Here is a 20,031-nt window from a genome sequence, read left to right as displayed (position 1 = left end):
GCGGTGAACCCAAATTCGTCGCCCACCTCAGAGACTTGATTTATGAGCCTTACAATGTTGGACTCAGTGCTTTGTTCTTTCATCCTGTTTCAGCATTTCACTAGTTTGTTTATAGCATTTGTTATTAGTTTTGTTGTTGGTGTAACACCTTGTTTTCCTTTTCTCTGCACCAGGCACCTTCCCGTGAATATAGACTAGCCTCATGTACATAGTTATGTAAATACTGCACACACATGGTCAGATACACTCATTACACGTTATTTATTCTCACATAGGCACATGTTCTTTGTAAGAAAGGGGGATGTCATAATATACATCAGTACATTATGGTGCAATCACATACACACACTGATGGACATGCAGTAGGACCAACCAGCATACATAACACCGCAGCCAATCACCAGTGAGAGCACAATCACATACACACACTGATGGACATGCAGTAGGACCAACCAGCATACATAACACCGCAGCCAATCACCAGTGAGAGCACAAGCACTATAAAGACAGGGGACAGGAGAGTTCCCGCTCATTCTAGCAGCAGCCAGCTCAGAGCACAGAGCTCACAGCCTGCATCACAGACATTCACCATGTGCTGAGTGCCTCACCATAGCTAGTGATAAGAGAGGGTCCACAATTAAGCTGGTATTGCTTATCCCCACGTTTACAGTATGTTATCATCGTTGAACAGTTAATAAAATAGCGTTACACCACTTCCAGCATTGTTGGCTTGTTTGTGAACCAGAACACCCAACACGACAGTAATATTTTCGTGGAAAACGAATGATAAACAATATGAGCTTGTTGTAAAGTTCTTGACTACTTTAGATACTATTTTGAAACAAAACTAACATCGATAGTGAGATAATGTACTCTGTTTCGATTAGCTACACTGTTACCAGTGCAAAAAAAGGACATTTCAAAATAATTCCAAATATCAGCATGTGAAGACTTAGAAATTTCATTGGGCTATTCCGCATGTTCATTCTCCCAAATGTCACCTTGCCCACCTTTGAAAAACATTTTGCAGAGGCAGACATATAATCGCATGATTTTCTTTCTGTGCATTTAAATGAACTGATAGGGAATCATTGGGAACATGATCAGAAATCCTGACAACCCTGCTCCCAAAGCAGTGGTGAGTTTCTTTCCTAGAAAGGAAAGATAAAATACATGTTAAAAAGAACAAAAGAAATGTTCAGGCAGCTCTTTGGGAAAAGAGATGATAAGGGTTTGGAAACAGCTCCCCTGTTTTCTACCGATGTGAACTTTTCGGGTGCGATTTAACCACCGTGTTGCGCCTGTTAAATAGCAGGAAATGCCAACATCTAGATTTGTGCTGGGTGCGATTCAGTTTGCCATCTAACTGACCAGCTCCTGATGGTGTCTTCCGGATCTCACCCAAACATGGCGAGCAGATCATTAACCCCAATTTGCATTAATTTCCATCTCATTAGCAAGATTGAAGTTGAATGCAATGACCTCGCGTGAATTAACCAGCTCCCCAGCAGAAAATCACGCAGGCTTCGTTTAGTACTCCTTTATAAAACGTGGTTGGCGCAATGGCTGCTATGGGGAACTGAGGAGGTGTGTAGCCATTTCCATTTTCCGGAATACAGCTCAAGGGCACTGCTCGCAGGAGGGGCAGTGTGGAACCCCTCGGGGGGAGGGGGGCGGGGGTCAGGCTTGGTCAGGGAGCTGATGTGTTCTAGGTTGAGGGTCGCCCCTGGACGGGGTGAGGAGTTGGACTTTTCGGCTGTAAGACCATCTTTAAATATTGTGGATATCTATAACGGGGGCAACTACAGCTGCTGCCTATCTGTCCTACCAAACCCTTCCAGGACAGAGCCGGGCTCTTGGTTCTATGCTGAAGATCACTGACTCCCTTTGACTGTGTGTAGCCTCTAGCTTCACAGCTATGGGACTTTGCTAATGAGGAATTGGACTTGTTAGTTGTGAGAGATTAATGGTGAGTGTTATTTAAGAACTGTTAAGTAGTGGGTTTTCATCTCTTTGTATAAAGTTACTGCTGACTGTTTAATAAACAAAATATTCTTGTGGGTGTCACGGTTGTCCAGCGGTTAGCACTGCTGCCTCACAGCGCTGAGGACCCGGGTTCGATCCCAGCCCCGGGTCACCGTCTGTGTGGAGTTTATACATTCTCCCCGTGTCTGCGTGGGTTTCACCCCCACAACCCAAAGATGTGCAGGGTAGGTGGACTGGCTACACTAAGTTGTCCCTTAATTGGAAAAAAAATAATTGGGTACTCTAAATGTTTTCTAAGATACCTGGAACACTGGGCTCACATGGACTATGAGTCCAGAAGGCAATCCAATTTGAAGCAAGAAGGCGTGATGGGAACTGGTGATCAACATTGATCCAAATGAACTACCTGATGAAGATGTTGAAGAAATGCTTTTGCAGATTGATGACGCTTTTGTTGCTGGTGTGGTGAGTGCTGCATGCAACTAGCATGTCACCACGGACAAACATGCTGGAAATCAAGGATGTCCAACTGCACCTTGAACACCAGTGAAATATGTGGATGCCAGGATTTGGTTCCGATTAGATTGTGGCATGTGGGAGGCCTGCACAGCTGCAGCACATGAATGGAACCAACGAGTAATGCATTGATGAACAGACTGTTTCTACGACACAGTTCTGGACATGAGGAACCTGCGAGGGGTGATACAGTGTGTTTGGGTTTTTGTGAAAATGAGTTAATATAGCTGTGCATTGGTATCACATGGAACAGTGATGTTTCCTTGTTGATTCATGGTTAGCGTGACATATGGACTGTGACGTAGTTGATTTTTGAATCTTTGGTAATGTTGACCATTTTTGCCAATAAAATATTACTCAAGTGGCTTCTTCTCGGTACACATACCTGTCTCAGGCAATGATTATTGAATCACATTTTAATCAAACTTCGAAGCTTGAACACTGCCTGACCTCGAGAAACATTGGCACCATAGCGACAGTAGCCAACAATCAACACAAGAGCATGGCTTCTGTATTGGAGCTATCTTCGCGACCAGAGAGTGTGTGTAGATCAGGGGAGGCTACCTGATCATGGTCTCCCTAATGTTCCCGGCAAAGGTCTGGGATCGAGGGGCTCCTGGTGTGGCTGGAGCGGAGGTTTTCCAGCACAACTGGCTCATTGGCTGGCACTCAGAGAAGGTGGGAGAAGCAAGGATGGAGGAGTTTTGGGGGATTTGAGGGTCCCGGGATGGAAGCCCTTACTGATTGTCGATCTATCTCCTTCCTTACAGAGACCAAAATGGATGGTGGTGTCGGTCCCGCAAAGGATGCCCTTGCGGTGCTGTTGGCAGCCCAGGTGTCCGGACACCAGAGAAAGCAGCAGCATTGACACTGGCTGGAGGCGGCCGCTGCACATCCTGAAGACCCAGCTGCCCATCAGACCGAGGATGAACCCAGAGGGGGACGCCAGCGATGGCCCAAGGTGTAAAAACATCGTTGGTCTTTCGAGCAGATGACTGACAGGGTCACGGTGGCACCCCATGGATGTGGAGAACATCTGTTCCCAGTGGCCATGAGTGTCACCGCAGCCCTAAAGTCTAAGTCACTGGTTCATTCTGTGGCTTGAGCGGAGTCTTGTGCAGCATATCATAAGCCACAGCTTTTTGCCTGGGCAGCAGACCATATCAAATGTGAGCTGGACCAAGCCCACCTAGATGCCCGGGATGCAGGATTCTCCACCATCGCTGGGACGCCCCAAGTCCAGGGGGTAATTGCTGGCACACATATCGCCTTGCATGCATCAGGACATGAGGAAGTGCCCTCCCTTCATTAACAGGAAGGGGCTCCACTGCTTGAATGTTCAATGTGTGTGTGTTTCTGTACGACCTGCCCTGACTATCCTTTTTTTTCCTAAAATTTAGTGTACCCAATTCATTTTTTCCAATTAAGGGGCAATTTAGTGTGGCCAATCCGCCTAACCTGCACATCTTTGGGTTGTGGGGGCGAAACCCACGCAAACACGGGGAGAATGTGCAAACTCCACACGGACAGTGACCCAGAGCCAGGATCGAACCCGGGACCTCAGCGCCATGAGGCTGCAGGGTTAACCCACTGCACCACCGTGCTGCCCTCTGCCCCGACTATCCTGATCCACCCGACCAGGGTCTGTGCAACATTACCCCAGGGTGATGGACTTGCGTCGGCACTGTCAGCGGGTCATTATGCAAAGCAAGAGAGTGATGATCACTCGCTGTGAGGTAAGCTCTGGTGCTCCTCAGTTTGAATCCTGTCTTTCTGTTTGCAACACACTCACACCCATCCTCTGTGCGGGGTCTGCATCGAGGGCGCTTGACCTTGGACTACTTGGGGTGGGGGGAGCGGAGTACAACAGGGGATGGGGGTGCAGGCGGACCCACTGTGAATGATAACATCTCAGAGACTTCACATGCATCAGGTGTGACATGTTTTAATTGTGAACATTTGACATTTCCATTCCCCCTAGCTACAGATAGTGCCCCTCCACCCCCTCACCCCCAATCTATGATACTCAATCTTCTTGGTCTTATGCAGTCTACTGCTATGTCTAGATGTATTCCCAGGATGCACAAAGGTGGAGGCAGCCTGCTGCTTTTTACGTCCTATAGCTTTTGATGCCCTTGGTGAATGTCCTCTGGAGGGCCTGGAGTCGGAGGGCCCTGGCTAGCTTACCGGTGTCACCCTGTTCTGCCCACTGCCCTCAAGGTGCACAATGGTGTCAGGAGGGGGGGGTTTCGGAAGAAATGGAGACCGTCGTCATCGTCTCGTTGGTACCAGGCCCCGGGTTGGCCTCCAGCGCTTCCTCCTCCCTGACGGTGCCCGTAGGGCCCTTGGGGTCTCGATGGGATGGAGGGGCAGCTGGAGTGACGCCTCGGCATTATCTGGCTTTGCCAGTCCTGGTGGCTCCCCGTTGTCGACGCCCTCAGCGATGGCCCTTAATGACTGAGCCACTCTCTGGAGTGCCTCGGCAATGTCCACCTGCATGTGGGACATGTTCCTCATTGACTGGGACATAATACGGAGGCCCTCAACCATGGTTATCACAGACTGAGCCATGCCTTGGACACCACACCCAAGGCACTCACCTCATGCTCCAGGCTCGCCACTGTAGGTGCCACCCTAGCAGTGTTGTCCTCAGTGCCACACATTGTCGGCATCATCTCCTGCACCCGTAGCATTTGGGACTCCTCCAATTGGCTATACGCTCACTGGAAAGTCACCGACATTCCCTCCTGTATCTCACGGTTGTGTCCTAGCATCTGCATCAGCTCCAAGGCAATCTTGTCCAGTGGCTCGGCATCGGATAGGTACTCAGCAGAGTACTGGGATCCAACAGAACTCCGACTGCTGACTCCTTTGGATGTTCTTGCCTCCACCTGATGTGCATCTACAACTGTGTGGTGCTCATGAGATTGTGCCCCAGGAGCCTGTCCACTAATGTCACCCACTGAGGTATGTGTCTCTGCGCTGGTGGAAGATGGGGGTGATTGCTGTGATGCCTCAATGGTGGTCTCTTTGGAGCTCTCCACCCATATGCTCTTGGGAGCCGGAGGGGATGGGCAATTCCAGATGTGCCCTGCCCCATCAGATGGAGATACTGAGGGAGAATAGACATGAGATCAATGAGAGGGAAGGATCAATTTGCCTGACAGAATAAATCACTTAAGACAGGTCATCTGGTTGAAGGGGCACTGGCACAAGCCAACCTCACTGTCGGTGACTGCTCTCTCCTCAGGCAACCCCGCGATTTTCAGGGCCTGTTCCTCATAGGGGGTGAGAACTAGGATCTCTGGAGCCTCTGTCTTGGCCCTTACCTGCTTATTATGGGCTATCTTCCTCTATGGGAACAGAGAGGGCTCTGTGAGCCATGCGCTTGATGAATCAAGGGTTCTGTCACAGGTGGCATGTGTGGGCACCAAAACTAGACATGAATGGGTTGTGCTGGTCGGTGCCAGGGGACGCTGAGGAACAAACACAAAGATTGAATTTGGGGAGGGTATGAGGTGTCAGCCAGTGATTTGTCGGCGGGGGGGGGGAATTTGAGGGTTAGCAAGTGGAACAGATTCCAAGGGAGAGGAGGTAACTTACCCTCGCAGCTCGGTAGAGGTCATTGGTCTTCTTCCCACATTGGACGCTGGTCCTCCACTCGCACTGACAGCCGCTGCCACTGACTCCCAGATGGTATTGGTGGTGCTGCTGCTGGTCCCCCTACCCCCCTGGGGGAACAGGATGCCTAGTCTCTCATCAACGGCGTCAAGAAGTCTGGTCGGGTCGGTATCGCCAAAGCGAGGAGCAAGTCTGCATACTGCCATGCTTGTGTGTTGACTGGGAGCGAGTGGTGAGAAAGCGTTTAAAAGTCGTTCCCTCTTGTTAGCGGCAAGATGTTGAGGCATATGTCTGGCAAATCATACAGCAAGACAGCCAGTAATGGCAAGAAGCTTGTGGAGGCTCATTTCTGGCACCAAGTGCCATTAAATATGGGTTGCCATCTTGCACCGCAGCCGTTGAGAAACACCCCGCCAATCACATCCAATATAACACTTAGAAATGTTTCCATTAAATCACACCCATTATGTTTAATCAAACCTTTTAAGTGCCTTGAATTTAGTATATTTATCAATATAGATCTAACCAGTTTCGTTAAAAATTAGTCTTGGTGTAAAAGACAGAATGATTGCTTTCATCCACAAACCAAAATTTCCTTTATTAAGCCTAAATGATCAATGAACAAATCCCATTTGTATTTGGGAGTTTTTTAAATTTAAGTTAATTTTATGCTCAGAAAAGTGAAGGAAAGTTGGTGCCAAGTAAGAGAACATTTATCTGGCTTTTATATTCCCCTTAAACCTTGGGTCAATTTTATGCTCATCAAGGTGAAGATTCTCATGAAAAATGAAAATGAAAATCGCTTATTATTGTCACAAGTAGTCTTCAAATGAAGTTACTGTGAAAAGCCCCTAGTCGCCACATTCCGGCGCCTGTTCGGGGAGGCTGGTACGGGAATTGAACCGTGCTGCTGGCCTGCCTTGGTCTGCTTTCAAAGCCAGCGATTTAGCCCTGTGCTAAATCACGAATCTTAGGATGAGTGGGCAAAATAATAATGTCACAAGCTGGGCATGATCTCAAAAGGTTTCAATAAAAAAATGTAAATGCAACATGTAACAAGAAATTTTGATATGCAATGAACTATTTTGATGACACAGCAATGACAATGGTCTTGTAATAAAATTGCAACTTAACTAAGTTTAAAGACGAGTTCAAAAGATGAGTTTTGCTTGACACCACTTCATACATTGCAAACATGTCAGAAACCAGTATTCTCTAACCTTTGCCAATGAATATTTCAAACTATATCCTGTTGTAATGTTTCCCACTGTATAATTGCTAACATTTCCAACAACTCAATACTCCTCAAATATCAAATATTGGTGAGCTAACCTGCTGTGCCCTTTGCTGGATGATTGACAGAGGCTGAATACTAATTGTGACATCTGTGTTATCCAATAAATAAGTATGATCTTTTCATTTTTAAAATGAGACAGTTGAAGATTGATATAGATCGAGCATAAGCAAAAAAAGAAATAGGAACATACAATGAATAGTGCTAAATGGAAAGGTAGGTTATTTACCTTGTAATCCTCATTGTTTGATTGGAAGATCTCTTTCACAAACATGTGGGTGTTGCCTTCGATAGCATGCCTAAATGAAAGAGAGAGGGGAGATCAGGCCTCTCTGAATCTTTTATATGCTCAGATTGTAACTTTTCAAAATTCAAGGCTTGTGAAATTGTATCCATATTTGCAAATCATTCTTTCTCCCATTCATTCCATTAAGCAAGTGCTTACGGCAAACATATCAACTATCGCATTCATTGGACGTTTCTGAAAGAAGGGGTTTCTTTGATAATTTAAATAATAAATTCAGTCCAGTTTACTGGGTCAACATTGAAAAATAACTACACATCCAAATGAAAGCCTTCCACCTCTGTCCTCCACCCCAAAGAACCTACTCAATCTCGCCCCCGTCAAGTGCGCTCTGTGGACCACCTTAAATTGTATCAGGCTGAGCCTGGCACACGAGGAGGAGGAATTAACCCTACCTAGGGCATCAGCCCACTGACCTTCCTCGATCTCCTCCCCCAGCTCCTCCTCCCATTTACCCTTCAACTCTTCAACCAGCGCTTCCCCCTCTTCTTTCAACTCCTGGTGTATTTCCGACACCTTGCCCTCCCCGACCCATACACCCAAGATCACCCTATCTTGAACTTCTTGTGCCGGGAGCAGCGGGAATTCCCTCACCTGTCGCCCCACAAAAGCCCTCACCTGCATATATCTAAAGGCATTTCCCGGGGGTAACTCGAACTTCTCCTCCAGTGCCCCTAGGCTTGCAAACGTCCCGTCGATGAACAGGTCCCCCATTCTTCCAATCCCCACTCTCCAATCCGGCTGATAACGTGGAATGTGAGGGGCCTGAATGGGCCGGTGAAGAGGGCTCGAGTGTTCGCACACTTAAAGGGACTGAAGGCGGATGTGGTCACGCTCCAAGAGACACACCTGAAGGCGGCGGACCAGGTCAGGTTAAGAAAGGGATGGGTAGGACAGGTATTCCACTCGGGACTGGACGCGAAGAATAGAGGGGTGGCAATATTGGTGGGAAAGCGGGTGTCATTTGAGGCCAAGACTATTGTAGCGGACAATGGAGGGCGATATGTAATGGTGAGCGGTAGGCTGCAAGGGACGTGGGTGGTGTTGGTAAACGTATACGCCCCGAACTGGGATGATGCAGGATTCATGAAGCGCATGTTGGGGCGCATTCCGGACCTGGAGATAGGAGGCCTGATAATGGGAGGGGACTTCAATACAGTGTTGGATCCAGCACTGGACCACTCCAAATCAAGGACTGGAAAGAGGCCGGCGGCGGCCAAGGTACTTAGGGGGTTTATGGATCAGATGGGGGGAGTGGACCCATGGCGGTTTGGAAGGCCGCATGCCAGGGAATTTTCTTTCTTCTCCCATGTACACAAAGCCTACTCCCGGATAGATTTATTTGTTCTGGGTAGGGCGCTCATCCCGAGGGTGGAGGGAACGGAGTATTCGGCCATAGCCGTTTCGGACTATGCCCCGCACTGGGTGGAACTGGAGCTGGGAGAGGAGAGGGACCAACGCCCGTTGTGGCGGCTGGATGTGGGACTGTTGGCGGACGAGGTGGTGTGTGGGAAGGTGAGGGGGTGTATCGAAAGGTACTTGGAGGCAAACGACAACGGAGAGATGCGGGTGGGGGTGGTATGGGAGGCATTGAAGGCGGTGATCAGTGGAGAGCTAATCTCCATTAGGGCTCATAGGGAGAAGACAGAGGGTATGGAAAGGGAGAGGTTAGTGGGGGAGATTTTGAGAGTGGACAGGAGATACTCAGAGGCCCCGGAGGAAGGATTACTTGGGGGAAGACAACAGTTCCAGACGGAGTTTGACTTGTTGACCACAGGGAAGGCGGAGGCACAGTGGAGGAAAGCGCAGGGGGCGACCTACGAGTATGGGGAAAAGGCTAGTCGGATGCTGGCACACCAGCTCCGTAAGAGGATGGCAGCGAGGGAAATAGGGGGAGTCAAAGATGGAAGGGGAGCCACGGTTCGGAGTGCGACGGAAATAAACGAGGTATTTAAGGCCTTTTATGAAGAGCTGTACAGATCCCAGCCCCCAGCAGGGTAAGAGGGGATGAGCCGATTCCTAGATCAGCTGAGATTCCCGAGGGTGGAGGAGCAAGCGGTGGCTGGTTTGGGTGCACCAATTGGATTGGAGAAGCTGAGCAAGGTTTTGGGGAGCATGCAGGCGGGGAAGGCCCCGGGACCAGATGGATTCCCGGTGGAGTTCTACAGGAATTACGTAGACCTGTTGGCCCCGCTACTGGTGAGGACCTTTAATGAGGCAAGAGAGGAGGGGACTCTGCCCTCGACAATGTCGGAAGCGACAATTTCTTTGATCCTAAAGCGGGACAAGGACCCACTGCAATGTGGATCGTACAGGCCGATCTCGCTCCTCAATGTGGATGCAAAGTTGCTGGCAAAAGTGCTGGCCACGAGGATCGACGACTGTGTCCCGGGGGTAATCCACGAGGACCAGACGGGATTTGTAAAGGGCAGGCAACTAAACACCAATATGCGGCGGCTCTTAAACGTGATAATGATGCCATCGGAGGAGGGAGAGGCGGAGATAGTGGCAGCTATGGACGCGGAGAAGGCCTTTGACCGAGTAGAGTGGGAGTACCTCTGGGAGGTGCTGCGTAGGTTTGGGTTCGGGGGAGGGTTTATCAGTTGGGTTAAGCTCCTTTACAGAGCCCCGATGGCGAGTGTAGTGACGAACCGGCGGAGGTCGGAGTACTTTCGACTGTACCGAGGGACGAGGCAGGGGTGCCCCCTGTCCCCCCTGGTGTTCGCATTGGCGATCGAACCATTGGCCATGTCATTGAGGGAGTCTAATAAATGGAGGGGGATGGTCCGAGGGGGAGAAGAGCATCGGGTGTCGCTATATGCGGATGACCTGTTGCTGTACGTGGCGGATCCAATGGAGGGGATGGTGGAGGTCATGCAGACTCTAAGGGAGTTTGGGAAGTTTTCGGGCTATAAGCTCAATGTAGGGAAGAGTGAGCTCTTTGTATTACAGGCGGGGGACCAAGAAAGAGGGATAGGGGACCTACCGCTGAGGAGGGCGGAGGGGAGCTTTCGGTATCTGGGGATCCAGATAGCCAGGAGTTGGGGGGCCCTACATAAACTGAATCTGACGAGGTTGGTGGAGCAAATGGAGGAGAATTTCAAAAGATGGGACATGCTACCGCTCTCGCTGGTGGGTAGAGTGCAGTCGGTCAAAATGGTGGTCCTTTTGAGGTTTCTGTTTGTGTTTCAGTGCCTTCCCATCGTGATCACTAAGGCCTTTTTTAAGAGAGTAGGCAGGAGTATTATGGGGTTTGTGTGGGCGAATAAGACCCCAAGGGTAAGGAGAGGGTTCCTGGAATGCAATAGGGACCGAGGAGGGTTGGCGCTGCCAAACCTGGGGAGCTACTACTGGGCAGCAAATGTGGCGATGATCCGCAAGTGGGTTATGGAGGGTGAGGGGGCGGCATGGAAGAGGATGGAGATGGCGTCCTGTAAAGGAACGAGCCTGGGGGCGTAGGTGACGGCACCGCTGCCGCTCTCGCCGACAAAGTATACCACGAGCCCGGTGGTGGCGGCAACGCTAAGGATCTGGGGCCAGTGGAGACGGCACCGGGGTGCAATGGGAGCATCGGTGTGGTCCCCGATCAGGGGTAACTACCGGTTTGTCCCAGGGAAGATGGACGGGGGGTTCCAGAGCTGGCATCGGGCGGGGATTGGAAGAATGGGGGACCTGTTCATCGACGGGACGTTTGCGAGCCTAGGGGCACGGGAGGAGAAGTTTGAGTTACCCCCGGGAAATGCCTTTAGATATATGCAGGTGAGGGCTTTTGTGAGGCGACAGGTGAGGGAATTCCCGTTGCTCCCGGCACAAGAAGTTCAAGATAGGGTGATCTCGGGTGTATGGGTCGGGGAGGGCAAGGTGTCGGAAATACACCAGGAGTTGAAAGAAGAGGGGGAAGCGCTGGTAGAAGAGTTGAAGGGTAAATGGGAGGAGGAGCTGGGGGAGGAGATCGAGGAAGGTCTGTGGGCTGATGCCCTAGGTAGGGTTAATTCCTCCTCCTTGTGTGCCAGGCTCAGCCTGATACAATTTAAGGTGGTCCACAGAGCGCACTTGACGGGGGCGAGGTTGAGTAGGTTCTTTGGGATGGAGGACAGATGTGGAAGGTGCTCTGGGAGCCCGGCGAACCATGTCCATATGTTTTGGTCATGCCCGGCACTGGAGGGGTTCTGGAGAGGAGTGGCGGGAGCAATATCTCAGGTGGTGAAAGTCCGGGTCAAGCCAAGCTGGGGGCTAGCAATATTTGGAGTAGTGGACGAACCGGGAGTGCAGGAGGCGAAAGATGCCGGCATTAAAAAAAATTTTTTTTTTTTTTTAAAAAGGAATTGGCAATAAATGATGGCCGAGTCAGTAGTGCCCACATCCCAGGAATTATTTTTTTTAAATCACCAGTTTGATCTCCAGTTAGACTAACTCCCAGCAGGAGGCAAAAATTGGAAAATGACCCCACCACCTGCAAATAGCTAGGTCTATTTTCATTGAGCTTTTCTTTTACTTCTTCCAAAATAAATAACTTTCAGTAGAATTCCCTTATGTAAAAAACAAAGTAGAGTTCCAAAGGAAGGACGATCCAAATTACAACCAATAGAATTTTGCCTAAGAAATAGAAAGCCACGATCCACCTCTAAATCAATTGCCAAAAATCCATAGCATTATGACCTAAAATTTATTCAGTATGCAAATAGGTCTTGCCATCCTATTAATAACTAAAGACAAGTCAATAGGGAAGCAGAAAATGTATGGGCTAGAACCACATACATATTGCAATATAAATTGTTAGTCAAAACAAGTCAATCTTATTGTCAGGTTTGCACCAGTTGGTTGTGATCATGACAGTGTTAAGAGAGAATTTGACTGGATTCTCTTTGCCTCTCTCCATGAGATACAAACCAGACAGATAATTAAGGTTCTTTCTCGTTGTAGAGTGGCAAATAATTTCCAGTGAGCCGTACTCCATAGTACAAAACCATCCCTAATTTAACGATAGTTTACAACCATGGAAAAATGTTGCAGTGTTCTATGTTTGGAGCTTCAGCACATGAGTAGGAAAATCAGTTTGTGCTTTACTTTGCATCTAATCCTTGCCATACCCAATTTCGGAGTAAATGAGATTGTGCTGTACATCCAAAATGTTTCCATCTTCTGCACCTGCTAGCATGCAGGTCAAAAATAGGGCGGCATGATACAATGGTTAGCACTGCTGCCTCACGGCGCCGAGGATCCGGGGTCACAGCCCAGGTTAATTGGGGAAAAAAAAGGAATTGGGCACTTTAAATTTATTTTAAAAATTTAAGATGTAAGAATAACCTTAGAGGGTGGGATTTCCCTTCTGTGCACTAAGTATAGCGGCGGGCGTGAAAATCCGGTGTTTTTGGAGGACCCTGCACCCTCTCATCCGTCAGGAGTGATTTTATTCATTCCACCAGGTTAGCACTGCTGCCTCACAGTGCCAGGGACCTGGGTTAAATTCCAGCCTCGGATGATTGTCTGTGTGGAGTTTGTATCTTCTCTCCATGTAGTCCAGCGATGTGTACATTAGGTGAATTTCATACAATTTACAGTGCAGAAGGAAGCCATTCGGCCCATCAAGTCTGCACCGGCCCTCACAAAGAGCACCCTACTCAAACCCACGTATCTGCCCTATCCCCGTAACCCAGTAACCCCCACTTAACTTTTTTGGACACTAAGGGCAATTTAGCATGGCCAATCCACCTAACCTTCTGAAAGAGCACCCCACCTAGACCAAATCCCCTACCCTAACCCTGCCATCCCATGTCACCTTTAGACACTTAGGTGCAATTTATCATGGTCAATCCACCTAACCTGCACATCTTTGGACTGTGGGAGGAAACTGGAGCATCAGAAGGAAACGCACGCAGACACAGGGAGAATGTGCACTCTCCACACAGACGGTGACCCAAAATCAGAATGGAACGTGGATCCCTGGCGCTGTGAAGCAGCAGTGCCAACCACTGTGCTACCTTGCCGCCTATGGAGAGATGACGGAGACAGGCAGGGTATGTATTTCGCCTCCCGGGTGACAGTCGAATGGACACCACCAGATGGAAAAAGACGACAGGCCGGTCAAAAAAGACCTGGTGAAGTACATTCATGGAAGACCTTCAAGAGTGGGACACCACTTGAGCTGGAGCGAAAGAAACTGCGGTGGACCAGGCCAGTGATTGCATCTTGCTGCCAATATTTCCTCTGGCCCCATTCAGGACAATGTCAATGCAAGAGTCAATGTAATTTTAAATTTGTTGGAAACTAACTCCTTCTGTCCCTGGAAGAAATTTGACAAGCTATGTCTTTTCCAGATGCATCTCCCAGTGATCCAAGGGCTCTAATGGTTAAAACAACTATAGCACTGCATGCTGATATAATGCTTTGTTTTGATGAAGAGTCACGTTCAAAACAATAGATGAGGGGGTATAGCATCTGACTACAGATCAAGAGGTCCCTGGTTCAAATCCATGTGCCCCCTTATTAAGGAATCCTCTTTGACAAGGTTGTGATTTGTTCTTCCACCTGATGGAGCCTGACGAGTCAATTTGGATCAATGTGCAGTGATGCATTTTGGTGGATCAAATCAGGGCAGGGCCCACTCAGTTAATGATAGGGAGTTGGGGAGAGTTACAGAACAAAGAGATCTGGAAGTACAGGAGTACTCCTTGAAGGTGGAGTCGTAGGTGGACAGGGTAGTGAATAAGGCATTCAGCATGCTCGGTTTTGTTGGTCAGAATATTGAATACAGGAGTTGGGATGTCTTGTTGAAGTTGTACAAGACATTGGTACGACCACACATGGAATACTGTGTTCCGTTCTGGTCACCCTATTATAGGAAGGATATTGTTAAACTAGAAAGAGTGCAGACGAGATTTACGAGGATGCTACCAGGACTTGATGATCTGAGTTATAAGGAGAGGCTTTTTCCCTGGAGCATAGGAGGCATAGGGGTGATCTTACAGAGGTCTATAAAATAATGAGGAGCACAGATAAGGTAGATGGTCAACATCTTTTCCCAAAGGTAGAGGCGTCTAGAACTAGAGGGCATGGGTTTAAGGTGAGAGGGGGGAGATACGAAACAGACCAGAGGGGAAATGTCTTCACACAGAGTTTGGTGAGCATCTGGAATGGGCTGCCAGAGGTAGTGGTAGAGGCGGGTATGATTTTGTCTTTTAAAAAGCAGTTAGACAGTTACATGGGCAGGGTGGCTACAGAGGAATATGGGCCAAATGCGGGCAAGTGGGACTAACTTCGTAATAGAAACTGGGCGGCATGGACAAGCTGGGCCGAAGAGCCTGTTTCCATGCTGTGAACATCTATGACTCTGTGGCTCTTCTCCATTTTCAGCATTTTTGTACTCTCTGCTGCATTAATCTTCCCATTTTCTATTTTTGTCTTTTTTCAAACTCTCCATGATGTGCATCATTTCATATGAATGGACAATGAGTTAGGGACAGGTGACCACCACACTCTCAGGAAGCCATTTGGTCGCTAAAATCCTTTAAAGAGACTGCCAACATTCATTTTTTTAAATAATTATTATTTAAATCCCCTCTGCCAGGATTTCTAGATCTTGGGATTTCAGCCAGATGAAAGGAGGTAGCAAGAGCGGGATCAACGAGCGACATTCAAAGATTGCAGTCCAGGAACAGCAGCAAGCTTACTTCCAATTCACTCACCGACTCCAACAATGACTGGATCGCACCTCGAACCACCAATGATGTTTGCGCAGGGTTGGCTTTGACATGTGCAAAGGATGATACAACCCTACGTTTATTTTTTATAGTACCACGGACTCCAATATTGTTGTTTAATTTCCTATCATGTCTTCAACACCAAGTCACAGAAAAAGTGAAATTTTTCTTCAGCTGAGCATGAGGAAAACTGAATCCAACCTTTTTGGTTCCCACTAAACTGAAATGTTTCAAGCAATGTCATCAACCACTCCAACTGTCTGTACAAGTGAGTCACGAATGCAGCCTCAGGTTCTGCACAACCTTAAAATATTCATTTTTATTCCACATGCAACAGCCTGTTCACACACAAAACTACACAAGGCAATATCGTTTTATATATACAGCATTTACTGCAGCGAAATGTCTCAATTACATCAGAAGCATGGGGAATAATAGACACCCCGAGTCATCTATGGATTGTGGGAGGAAACTGGAACTCCCGGAGGAAACCCACACAGACACGACAAGAATGTGCAAACTCAATACAGAGTCATCCAAGACCAGAATTGAACCCGGGTCCTTGGTACTGCGAGGCAGCAGTGCCACCGTGCAGACGTCATGATATATACATTGGGTAACTAGGAATTTAATGATGGGCTGCTCTTCTTTGTTAACATATTTGAGCTATAATGATATTGTGTCAAGATGCAAACATGCTGGTGCACTGAACCTGATGAGAGAGTGAAGGAGGCCGCAACAGGAATGACATTGTTCCAATGGCTCAAATATGTTGGGGTCTCCATTGCATTTGCTGCATACATTTATTTTATTCATTCATGGGACATGGGCATCGCAGGCTGTGCCAGCAATTATTGCCCGTCCCTTATTGCCCTTGAGGGGCAGTTGTCAACCACATTGCTGTGGGTCTGGAGTCACATGTGGGCCAGACCAGGAAAGAATGGTAGATTTCTTTCCCGAAAGGGCATTAGTGAACCAGATGGGTTTTAAGGACAATCAATAATGGTTTTATGGTCATCATTAAACTTTTAATTCCAGATTTCTATTGAATTCAAATTCACGGTGGCTCAGTGGTTAGCCCTGCTGCCTCACGGCGCTGAGGACCCGGGTTCAATCCTAGCACCGGGTCACTGTCTGTGCAGAGTTTGCACATTCTCCCGTGACTGCGTGGTTTCACCCCCACAACTCAAAAAGATGTGCAGGGTAGGTGGATTGGCCATGCTAAATTGCCCCTTAATTGGAAAAAGAAAATAATTGGGTAGTCTAAAGTTTTAAAAAATCATTAAGGAGGCCTAACCATCAAGAAATACAAAACGTTCATACCTTGACTATGAAATACAACAATGGATTTAATTTCCTTCAGTTCTATGAGTAAACCGGAGTAACTGGGCGGGATTCTCCCATTCGGCGGCAGAGTGTCCACGCCGTCGGAAACGCCGTCGAGTTTCACAACGGCGTGAACGGGCCGCTGGGAGTACCGATTCTGGCCCCTACAGGGGGCCAGCATGGCGCTGGAGCGGTTCACGCCGCTCCAGCCTCCCATCCCGACGCGAACTGTGCGCCGCGGGAATCAGGCATGTGCAGTAGCGCCGGCATCAACAAGGACATGCACAGTGGCGCCGGCGCCAATCTGCACATGCGTGGTGGCCTCCCTCAATGCGCCGGGCCCGACGCTACATGGCGCAGGAGTTCAGGGGCTGTCGCGTAAGAAAATAGGCCTGGGGAGCGAAAGGCTGGCCCGCCGATCGGTGGGCCCCGATCACGGGCCAGGCCCCATCGGAGGGCCCCCCGGGGTCGGAGCCCCCCTTCCTTCCCCCCTCCCCCACAGGCAGCCCCCTGGCCCTGCGCACAAAGTTCCCGCCAGCTGCGACCAGGTGTGGACAGCGTCGGCGGGACTCTACCTTTTTAGAGCGGCCACTTGGCCCATCCAGGCTGGAGAATCAGTTGCCTAGCCACGTAGAGCGGCCCGCGACCGGCGCCGCACCAAACGCGCCAGCGCCAATTCTCTGCTCCGCGTCGGGGCAGTGTGGGGCGGTTGTGGGTATTCTCCAGCCCGGCGCGGGGCTGGGAGAATCCCACCCACTAATGTTATTACGTTTCTATTCATCAAACTAAATCAACTCTTGCAATCTTCTTCACTCTCTATTTAGTTAACAAGTCTCTTGTGCCCACAACAAAAATATGAAAAATTTGAAGTATACAGTGCTAGTCAAATCTTCAATGTTATTGTAGATATATACTTAGTTCTCAGATATGTTTAAATTCCTGTCTCTGGGAAGTCAGTTGTTCAAAAATATCATGTCAAAAAAGCTTCTAGTTTAGAATTCAGCTTTAATCTTCTGTTGCTCTTAGTAACCGGATACCTGAGCCAAGAAGAACTGCAGTACACCTAGGTACTGTTTATGATTAATTAGTCAAACTGCCTGGTCAATGGGACCTGGAGGGGTAGACCTGGCACGGAGAATTGAAATTCTTCCCAATCAGCCTCAGATAACCTTACAAGCCGATGCCCTAGTGGGTAAGCAGTCCAGCTTGGACAAACAGCAGAACGATTACCAGTGCCGGTAAACTGCAGTTCAGCTGGATAATTCCAGTAGTATTTCTGTGCACACTTGGGGGTGTCCAAGCCTCTGCCTTTGCCCTGTTAAATATGGAATAGGATCATAGAGACTTAAAGGAATGGAACATAGAAAATAGGAGCAGGCCATTCGGCCATTAAAGCCTGCTCCACCATTCATTATGGTCCAACTTACTAACCTGTTCCCGCTTTCCTCACAAATCCTCTGATCCCTTTAGCCCCAAGAACTATAAGACCATAAGACACAGGAGTAGAATTAGGCCATACAGCCCATAGAGTCCATTCCACCATTTAATCATGGCTGATATGTTTCTCCTGCCTTCTCCCGATAACCTCCAATCGCCTTATTAATCAAGAACCCATCTAGCTCTGTCTTAAAGACACTCAGTGATTTGGCCTCCACAAGGGTGGCATGGTGGCGCAGTGGTTAGCACTGCTACCTCACAGTGCTGAGGACCTGGGTTCGATCCTGGCCCCGGGTCACTGTCCATGTGGAGTTTGCACATTCTCCCCATGTCTGCGAGGGACACATCCCCATAACCCAAAAAGATGTGCTGGGTAATGACATGGATTTCACAGGAGCAGGAATCGTTGTTAGATGTTCCAGGGTTTAGATGTTTTAAGCATAGGGAGGGAGGTAAAAGAGGAGGGGGAGTATCACTATTAATTAGGGAGTGCATCACAGCTGCAGAAGAGGAGGAAGTCGAGGAGGGTTTGTCTACAGTATGGGTGGAAGTCAGAAACAAGAAAGGAGCAGTCACTTTATTGGGAGTTTTCTATAGACCCCCCCAATAGCAGCAGAGAGATGGAGAAACAGATTGGGTGGCAGATCTTGGAAAGGTGCAGAAGTAACAGAATTGTTGTCATGGGTGACTTCAACTTCCCTAATATTGACTGGAACCTCCTTAGTGCAAATGGTTTGGATGGAGCAGATTTTGTCAGGTGTGTACAGGAAGGATTCCTGACTCAATATGTAGATAGGCTGACTAGGGGGGGAAGCCATATTGGATTTGGTGCTTGGCAACAAACCAGGCCAGGTGTCAGAAGTCTCGGTGGGAGAGCATTTTGGTGACAGTGACCACAACTCCTTGACCTTTACCATAGTCATGGAGAGGGATAGGAACAGACAGTATGGGAAGGTATTTGGAGGGGAAATTATACTGCTATTAGACAGGAGCTGAGGAGCATAAAGTGGGAACAGTTGTTACATCAGAACTAGGAACAGGAGTAGGCCATCTGGCCCCTCGAGCCTGCTCCGCCATTTAATGAGATCATGGCTGATCTTTGTGGACTCAGCTCCACTCTCCGGCCCGTACACCATATCCCCGAATCCCTTTATTCTTTAGAAAGGTATCTATCTTTTTCTTAAAAACGTTTAAAGAAGGAGCCTCAACTGCTTCACTGGGCAAGGAATTCCAGAGATTCACAACCCTTTGGGTGAAGAAGTTCCTCCTACACTCCATCCTAAATCTACTTCCCCTTATTTTGAGGCTATGCCCCCTAGTTCTGCTTTCCCCGACCAGTGGAAACAACCTGCCCGCATCTATCCTATCTATTCCCTTCATAATTTTATATGTTTCAATAAGATCCCCTCGCATCCTTCTAAACTCCAATGAGTACAGTCCCAGTCTACTCAACCTCTCGTCATAATCTAACCCCCTCAACTCTGGGATCAACCTAGTGAATCTCCTCTGCACCTTCTCCAGTGCCAGTATGTCCTTTCTCAGGTAAGGAGACCAAAATTGAACACAATACTCCAGATGCGGCCTCACCAACACCCTATACAATTGCAGCATAACCTCCCTAGTCTTGAACTCCATCCCTCTATCAATGAAAGACAAAACTCGATTAGCCTTCTTAATCACCTGTTGCACCTGCACACCAACATTTTGCGACTCGTGCACCAGCACACCCAGGTCCCTCTGCACAGCAGCATGTTTTAACATCTTACCGTTTAAATAATAATCCATTCTGCTGTTATTCCTCCCAAAATGGATAGCCTCACACTTGGCAACATTGAATTCCATCTGCC

General features: G+C 48.5%; 1 protein-coding gene across 7 annotated transcripts in view; it reads right to left on the bottom strand.

The window, feature by feature from the left end:
- greb1 (growth regulating estrogen receptor binding 1) overlaps positions 1-20,031 on the bottom strand; it is a 563,483-nt gene that overhangs the window by 412,930 nt on the left and 130,522 nt on the right. For 6 of the 7 annotated variants that reach the window (XM_072498796.1, XM_072498792.1, XM_072498791.1 and 3 more), the window contains one exon: positions 7,647-7,716. The exons of the other annotated variant lie outside the window; for it this stretch is intronic. In XM_072498796.1, the coding sequence (XP_072354897.1) occupies positions 7,647-7,716 (70 nt within the window). The remainder of the gene's footprint in view (positions 1-7,646; positions 7,717-20,031) is intronic. 7 annotated transcript variants of the gene reach the window in all.

This window comes from Scyliorhinus torazame, chromosome 4 (genome assembly GCF_047496885.1).
Source record: "Scyliorhinus torazame isolate Kashiwa2021f chromosome 4, sScyTor2.1, whole genome shotgun sequence".
Lineage (NCBI taxonomy): Eukaryota > Metazoa > Chordata > Chondrichthyes > Carcharhiniformes > Scyliorhinidae > Scyliorhinus > Scyliorhinus torazame.
This window is presented reverse-complemented; position numbering and strand designations above follow the sequence as displayed.